Source organism: Seriola lalandi, unplaced genomic scaffold (assembly GCF_002814215.2).
Source record: "Seriola lalandi dorsalis isolate HSWRI2012SDOR001 ecotype SW California unplaced genomic scaffold, Sedor1 jcf7180002054575, whole genome shotgun sequence".
Lineage (NCBI taxonomy): Eukaryota > Metazoa > Chordata > Actinopteri > Carangiformes > Carangidae > Seriola > Seriola lalandi.
In genome coordinates, this window is record NW_019525128.1 from 44231 (window position 1) to 53169 (window position 8939).

Here is an 8939-nt window from a genome sequence, read left to right on the forward strand (position 1 = left end):
TTTAGATATCTCCCACGGTGTTGTTATTGCCATGCCATCTTAAAAGACACATCAATAGTAGTAATAGTTTTATTATTGTATCGTATTACAAGATGCAGATAATGTGAGTAAAAGTGGGTTTAAAAATAATGGAGCTCAAATTAAGAAAAGATAAATGACTATGTAATCTCCTCTGGCTGCTCATTTCAAAGTGGAGAGACCATGGTGGTCTAATACTGAGTCAGGGAAACCATTACAGACCCTACTGGAGGATCTCAGACTAGCATCAAGCTGGTATGAGGTGAAGTATATATTGGTATAAATATATATGTATATATGTGTGTGTTTGTGTTTATATATATATAGTTATGGGTGTATATATGTATATGTATGTGTATATGCATGAGTATGTGTATACATAGGCTGTATTATCATTTGTAAGTATGATTTCCTTATTTGCCAGTTAACATAATGGGCATTGGGTATGCATTTTATTTATTGATATATGTATATATTTTCTTTGAAAACAATAACGTTAAGCTTGGGGGGTAGGAGTAAATAAGTTTTTACTTCTTCCTACTCCATTTCGAGCTTGTCGGCAAGAAAGTTACTTTTCCTTTTTTCTTTTTGTTGAGGATTATCATTTACCTTTCCTGCATTATGTTTTCTGTTTGTTACTATTGGTTGTATATATTCTTGCACGTTTGTTCGAATAAATTTCATTCATTCATTCATTCATTCATATGTTCTGCTCCCAAACACTCCATACCATGTACATGTTCATCAACTAACAAGCTTCTGGAATAATTTACCCCCAGAGAAACCACATAGCCTTATAATCAGGCTGACATGTTGTTTTAGTTCATTCTATCTGAATAGTGGAACAAATAGTTGATGTGGGCGTTGGTTCAAGAGGTCTAGAACCAGGCCAGGCTTCACCACAACAACCCATGTACAACAGCCACATTACTGCTGACACCACACTGATCCACCTGATGCCTGGCGTGGCATCAGCATTAATGCATGAATTACATAGGTAAATAGTATGTGGTAATTAATGAATGGGTGAATGATTTTTGGACATAGACGTTGTAAACGTCAGTTTACCTGTCCCTGTGTCGGAGTCTGCTCGCTGTTTGGTTACATGGACTGGGCTGGGTGCTCTGGCCGCCCCCCTCCCACACCAGACTGGCCCTACACATCTCCACAGCAACCTGAGGATCAGCAGGTAACGCTCGGACACTGTCAAACTCCGGCAACAGGAAGAGACTCTGAAGAGACAGAGACAGGCAGGTCAAACCAGATTAAACTGGTGGGAGAGCCCTTTAGTTTCACTGTGATCAGTTTTTGGATGAAGCTTCCTCAGATCAAACTGCCCAGACACATCAGCTTAGTTTTATCTCTGCCCACTCAGCTCATTCCATCCCTCCAAATCAGTCTATTCATCCATTGTTCCCCGTTCATTCATCAAACTGTCAACATCTGTCCAACAGCCAGGGAAAAGCTGGACCGTCGAACCTCAACACAACAATCTGGAACAATCACCGAATGTCATTACTTGTACATGTGGAGAAAAGCAGGAAGTCATGTAAGAATGTAGGTAGGGAGGGATGCAGGCAGGTGGATAAAAAGGTAGGTAGAAAGGTAAAAACAAAAAAAGGTGTATGACACCTTGAATCTCTCCACGGCCACTGAAGCTTCAGACAGAGACTTGACAGAAAATGGAGTGACTTTCAGGGCAAAGGTCATGGCGTTAAACACCGTCACCACGGTGAAGGCCTGAAGACATGGAGAGGAAACGTCTGTTAGTGTGTAGTCTACATTAAAAACACATGACCAGTAACTACAGCACCCACATGACACAGGTGTGCTCTCTGTGTGCGGTACCTGAGCAGCTGTCAGGTCATATCCTAGCAACATGTGGGCAGAGAACGTTGCCACGCTGGCGATGACGACGACGATCGGAGCCACACCCACCGTGATGCTCTGAAAGTAACCTGTGAGCTCGAGGATCCTGCGCTCCTCCTCACGGATACCTGGAGCAGAACACAGGGGTCATCAGCACCGTGCTTCTGTGTTACCACGGTGACAGGCCCTCCAGGTGAGTGTGTGTCATGTGAATACGTACGGTGGACATCCTGGGAGAAGGCTTTGACCCAGGCGTACATCTTGATGAACTTGATGTAGCTGAGGATCTCATTCATCTTCTGGACTCGTCTGTCGGTCACGGCCACACCCTTCCTCCTGAAGTATGCCGTCAGTCTGGAGCTGAACATCTGATCAGAAAATTAGGATCAATCTACTTGATCAGGTGTGAGGATTAGGATCTACAGATACGTCACCTCATCGCAGACGTTTCATGTGTTGACGAGACAGAATGAGAACATATTAAACCCAAAGCTTGGGGGACAGTTCCTTAACAGACTCCATATAAAACATTATGTTTTAACAGCACAATGATGACAGACCTCTCTATTGTGGACGGAATGCATGATGTGACTGTTTGTATTGTACATCTGATACCATGGCAACAACAAGTATATCAATTAAAGGATGAAGGTCCAAACACCTGAAGAACTAACAACATTCCCATGAGCCTCAAGTGTTAGCTGCTTTTAGATATTTATTTATTTGATGATAAATACAATGTGAACAATAAAAAACAAGTTATTTCTAATATAATAACTAGAAGTATAAACAGCAAGAATTCACTATTAAAACCAAAGTGTACATAATGAGGTAAAATAGTAGAAGTACGTGAGTGACTGACTTTATTATCCACTAACAGTAGTTACATTAACTTCACCACAACGGCTGAAGATCAGAATTAATTTAGGAGCTTAATATTTATCTAAGTGTTTGTGTTTGTTCCAGTGCAGCCTCACAGAGACATCTCATTCATCTCCATGAGCCACACAATACTTTCATCACATCACATCATGTCCACAACTCAGAGCAGAGACAAAAAGCAACAGGTGTTCAGCTGTAAGGGTGTCAACAGAGGAAGCACTGATGAGATGTGAGATGGATAGATGGAAGGTTTTTGTGTGTCTCTGACTGATCCGCTGCTTTGTAAAAGTGACTGAAAATGTTCTGGTAGGAAGAGAACAATGTGCATTTTAGCGCATCAGAGAGCTGTAGAGCAAATGATGTGTCTCTACCGTCAGACACAGATCACAGTTCAAGAGAGCCACAATAAAAATCTCCAAACGTTTTTTGTTAGATTGTCGCTGTATGGTGATACAGTTCAAACACAGCTTCATTAACCGAGTATATATAGATTTACACATTAGACTTATATATATTAGTTTATGTTGTAAGGACGTGACAATGAGCAGTATAGTCACGCAGATTTTTTTAGCCTGTATTTGTTTCCCTCTGGTCAAACTGTTTCATTGCCAGCAGCTGAATCAGCTGTGACCAGCTCCGGTCTGCAGTGGATCATGATGTTCACACAACTATCACTGGATTACTGTGATCCTGAAGAGAACTTAAAAACAGGAGGATTCTCAATGAAGTTCTGCAGCATGAACCTTTATTCTGGAGGGACATCAGAGAAATAATATTGTCAGGAAGTCAAACTGAACCAAATCAAAATGTGGTTCAGGTCTGTGTTCAGGTCTGACTGAGTCAGGACTGTGAGGAAGACAGACAGTGACTGACCATGGCGGGGTAGAAGAGGATGAAGACAGCTGATCCCAGGAGAGACGTTGGACCCAGTATAAACAGGTTGTAGGCCACGCCGAGGACGGCCACCAGGGGGCCTCCTGCTAACAGACTCCCCACTGCTGCTGCCTCAAACATCCTCTGACCATCACTGGAGCACATGTTCATCAGCTGGAGGGGGGGGGGGGGCACAAAAACTGTTGACTTTTCTGAATGAATGTCAGTACTCACTATGTGTCTGAATATAGCTATGTCAATAAAGCTTTTTGAATTTAAATAAATAAAGAGATGGAGAGGGAGAGAGGGAAAGAGAGAATAAATCCCCTCAGACAGAGGACAGCGGAGAAGAGAGGAGGCAGGGAGGGAAGGAAAGAGGAAAGGAAATGAGTCCAGTACCTGTCCCATGGTCTTGTCCCTGACGCTGCGCAGATGGAGGATTTTGTTGAAGGCCATGCTTAGGATGGCTCCTCTCAGCCTGGATCCGGTCCTGTAGTTCAGGGCCCAGGTCAGAGCCAGAGACCAGGACCGGATCAGCTCGGTGGTGAGGAGACCCAGAACCAGCAGCAGACCGTAGCCCAGGTCTGGCTTCTCCTGCTGGCTGTACTCCAGCAGACGCTTCACCACAAATGCCTGGAGGAGAGACGACACCACTGCTTTAGTACTGTTGGGACTGCTGCGACTGGTCTTACTGGTCCTACTGGACCTACTGGTCATGCTGGTCTTAACACTGGACTGTATGTACTGGTCATACCGGTTTTATTGGTTGTACTGGTTTTACTGACTGGGCTGAGCTGGTTACACTGACTGTACAAGTCACACTGGTCACACTGGTCCAGACTCACCGGCCCACTGAATCCAGCCAGCTGAGTGACGGTGAGACAGAGAATGGAGAGGAGGAGACGAGTCCGACAGAAAGACCATATCACTGAACAGAGAGACGCCTCGCTGCCCTTTGACCTCTGCTCCTCCTCCCACAGAGACGCCAGCCTGAGGGTCCAGACACACACACTTTACACACACACACACATATATATACACACACACACACACACACATACATATATATACACACACACACAAAAACACACTATACACACACACACAGTGTGTCAGACTGTCTCCATGGTGCTGGTATGATGATGTCCACTATGACTGAACCGCTGCTGAGAGCTGAAGGTCATTTAGCTTCAGTTCAGTTGCTCAGAAGCTCTTCTGTCCAGGTGAAACAAACTGATCACTGCTACACTACCGTCACACACACCACCTCTAAACTCACCTCATCCTCAAACACTCATCGCATCACTGTCACCGTGGTAACCGCTTGACTTGGCTGTAACTCAGGGTTCAAGCCTTCAAATCCAAGACTCATTTATTAACTCCACCCACCTTAGGCTGTTGTCATGGCTACACTCCCTCTGTGACACGGCCCAAATGTCGTCCAATAGTAGCTGCCCTTTCCTGTGGGCGTGTACAACCAGAGGAGTCAGCCAATGAAACGTCATGAAGGAGAACAGACCTGCTCTGTCGACAGGATGATCAAACCTGAGGAGACACACACACCTGAACTGTGTGTACTTACTGTGTTTATGTTCAGTGTGTGTGTGTGTGTGTGTGTGTGTGTGTGTGAGTTACCTGTTGGTCTCTCCACCTGGTTTGCTTGGGTTTGCATTTTTAGCTCCACCCTCCCTCAGCTCTTTACCATGGCAACCAGCTGATCTGTCCTCACACACACCAAACACACCCTGACCACACACACACACACACACACACACAGACAGAGATCATTGTTGGGGTACAAACATGCTACAGACTCTTGTTTTTCCTCAGCAACATAGCAGGAGGAGTCCAAACACCCACACACAGAGATAGGGGAAACGTTTTTGTACCCATCTTTCAGAAAGTACCCTGTAAGGTTCTGGTGTGGGCAGGTAATTCTGTGGGCACCGGGTCACTGGGTAAAGCTCATACGACATGGGTTTAGTCCTAATGCAGCAGCCATGCGTTCGAGTCGGACCCACGGCCCTTTGCTTTGTCATGTCATTCCCTCTCTCTCTCCCTGACTTTCCTATCTCTCTCTCTCTGCACCTATCAGAATAAAGGAAAAAAAGCCAAAAAGAAAAAAAAAAAGACCAATAACAAGTTCCAACAAACCACTTCTCCTTGACCTTCCTAAGCAAAAAAGACTTTTTGACCACAGCTCTGATCTCAGGTCATGATGTCAGTCTGGATCAATAGGCTGAAATTGTGATATGTCCCCTTCAGTGTATCATTGTAAATCTAACAATGTAAATTTAAGTCATACAATAATATGTTCTTAAAGCGCTTGTGAAAATTACTAATGCAAAACAATGTGTTTTTAAGTTTCAAATGATTTTGTCGCCCCCTCTGCCTCACAGTGGTTCGGTCCACTGCCTACTACCTCGCTCACACAAACCTGCCCAGTACAAGTGGTTGTGGCTCAGAGAAAAGGAAAACAGACATATGATGGTTCTTCAGTGCAGCAAAACACCAGTAATCCCTTCACAAGCATGTAATGTGTTCATGGAACTGTTAACATAAAGACAGAGAGAGCAGAGCTGGGCACAGAGGGCAGGGAGCAGGGACAGTCACACAGGCTGCAGTCTCAGGGAAAGTTTGTTCAGCTTGTTTCAGTGTTTCTGTGAAGTCATTTCCTATTCACACATTTTACACAAGTACACAGGGGTTAAAGTGGACCGCAACGGTCAGGACCTTCCGACACCTTCGATGAAAAGTAAATAAATCTGAGAGTCTCAACAGAAAGCAAGAGACAGAGGAGCAGATGCACAGAGAAGCCCCTCCTCACAACATTTCATTGTTGCAAAAGAAGAAATGACCTAAAGCTCGGTGGTAAAAACTCATGAGGTTATTATAAAGATAAGGGTCTGTATTCACAAAGCATTTGTTGCTATGGCCTACGTCAATTTTTGTGGATGAGCTCGCTTGCAGGAACCACAGTGATTGGTTGATGAAAGACTGGTGTGTGCCAGTGAGAAGGCTCAACATCCACAGTAATTATATAAAAACACTGAGAAATAAACAAATACAAATTAAATAACGGATTAGATGCCGTTTACAAAAGCAGTGCACTCTCTAAAATGCATCTGTATGATAAGGTTTGTGACCCAGGAGAATTTAACTTTACTATAAAAACTAACATTCAAGTCTCTCAATAAAAAAAAACCTCACGTGTCATAGTTGACCTAACTAAAGCTAACTGGCAGCCTATTAGCCACAGTCTGTTGTAGCGTAGTGTTGTAATGTAGCTGTGGCTTGAGGTGTGAGAAGATTTCCACTGTCCCACCAGGTGACATCCAGCAGGAATATGATCCTTTCAAACAGCTGATCAGGTCACTCTCCACTCAGATCCATGACTCGTGTGTAGATCCTGGACACTGTACAACAATGTCTACGACTGTACAGGCAGCATCAATACAACCTGTGTGTTGATGGTGAGATTTTCTTTCTTGTTTCTTGTTTCTTGTTTCTTGTCTTGTGGTGGTGCAATAATTTTTACATGTGTTCCGTCTCTGACAGTGATCACACCGGGTAGACCGACCATGAAGCTGCTTTATTTCTCTGTAGTTGTTGAACATCTAAAAGAAATCGTATGAATTGTCCTATGATGTCGGGTCAGAGCACATTTATTGTTTGGCGAATAGATCGACTTCTCTCTTTTGCAAAGTAACGGCCATTACCTCTAGGAGTTTCTCCTAAATCAAGAAGTTAGGAGCTACTTTTAGCCTGAAGATGCTTTGTGAATACGAGCCCAGTTCTATGTGTGATTATGAAAGGAGCAGAATCACTTGTTGACCGGCTCCTGGTTTCTGGGGTGAACAGCTGAGAAGTGACCTGCTCGTGACATAGACTTGAAATCTAGCCTGAAACATTTCCACAGAAACCACCTGCTTCATACACAGTCTCACTTTATACATAACTTTGTTTGTTTACAACGTTACAATAAAAGACTAGCTCACAGCTAGCTCACAATTAGCTCACCGCTAACTCGCAGTAGATATAGTAGTGTTCCTGTAGCTGTAGTTATAGTCTAGCAGAGCAGGGCGTCCCTCTCTCTCTTCAGAGAACACCGCCTCTCTCTCCCTCTAGCCTTGATGAAATGTAATGTAAAATATAAAGGTAGTTAGCTTCAGCTGGAGGTGTAGCAACTGAAAGGGAGGTTTTGTTATAGTACATTCTTAGAAGAATTTATTCAACATGTCATTCAATGATATCTAGTAATATTTAGTTCTTTTGTTTTTGTGTGTAGACTGGCACCTGACAGCAGGGGGCGGAGTCAAACTGTCCGTCAGAAATTACACATAGTCGAGTAACAGAAGAAAAAGGGTGTTTTCAGTTGTTGGACAGAGTCCTTGTGAAGAAGTGTGTGTGCCTGGTGCTGCGTCCACAGCTTGTACGTTTTGCCAGTCCTGCGGTGAATAATAAAAGACTTTTAAATAATACATTTTATTTATTAGTTTAACGATTGTGTTGAAAAGTTGAAGCGACTGAAAATCTTCACATCTGAGAAAATAAAAAAATTTGTTGATGTTTTTGTTCAAAAAATGATTATATTTAGTTGATTGACTAATTGATTAATGTACTAATTGTTGCAGCTGTAACAGTCAGAGAGCAGATATTCTGAACTGATGCGTTTCCATGGTGATAAATGTGTCACATGACAAAACGGACATAGTGTTTTAATTTCCTGCTGCTGAGCAGCCGAGGCACATGGGTAATGTCGCTCTTCTCTCTGTGCTTGTCCATCTGACCAGTAACACACTGGTCAAACTGGGTCAGTCCCACACTCAGCATCAGTCCTGTGTGTGTGTGACAAATTATAAATCAGAACTCCATGGCGACATAAATACCAAACTAGAGAATGAATGGAGAGACGTCATGAAAATGATCAAATCCACCCCTTTTTGGAGCCCTACTGCTTCGTCATGTTTTAATGTGGAAACATGGCTGAGACTTTAAACAGGTCACAAGACTTGATGCTTTTTTAGGTTGAATCAGTATTTTCATAACTATTACGGTTTTCACAAAATCGCAGTTTAAGTTTTGTGTCATTTTTAGACAATTTCAGATTTTCTGATGGGTGTGTATTACACTGAATGTTGAGAGACAGAGTGGATGACATCACGCGCACTCTAACTGACATCCCTGAAAAAATCAGACAAACTCCTTTATATCCCACAATTTCCAACCATTATAGTTAATTTATATATAAAAACAGAGACGTTTGTGCTCTATCACCCAGTGTTTGTCTCATCAGA

The 8939-nt window shown here is 43.1% G+C and overlaps 1 protein-coding gene across 1 annotated transcript in view; it reads right to left on the reverse strand.

Moving 5' to 3' along the window:
* abcc5 (ATP-binding cassette, sub-family C (CFTR/MRP), member 5) overlaps positions 1-8939 on the reverse strand; it is a 23532-nt gene that overhangs the window by 11963 nt on the left and 2630 nt on the right. Inside the window, exons 3-11 of the mRNA XM_087176958.1 lie at positions 5278-5387; positions 5032-5187; positions 4488-4632; positions 4042-4275; positions 3643-3816; positions 2108-2255; positions 1867-2015; positions 1651-1758; positions 1087-1250 (exon numbers count right to left, since the gene is read on the reverse strand). Of these exons, the coding sequence (XP_087033084.1) occupies positions 1087-1250; positions 1651-1758; positions 1867-2015; positions 2108-2255; positions 3643-3816; positions 4042-4275; positions 4488-4632; positions 5032-5187; positions 5278-5387 (1388 nt within the window). The remainder of the gene's footprint in view (positions 1-1086; positions 1251-1650; positions 1759-1866; positions 2016-2107; positions 2256-3642; positions 3817-4041; positions 4276-4487; positions 4633-5031; positions 5188-5277; positions 5388-8939) is intronic.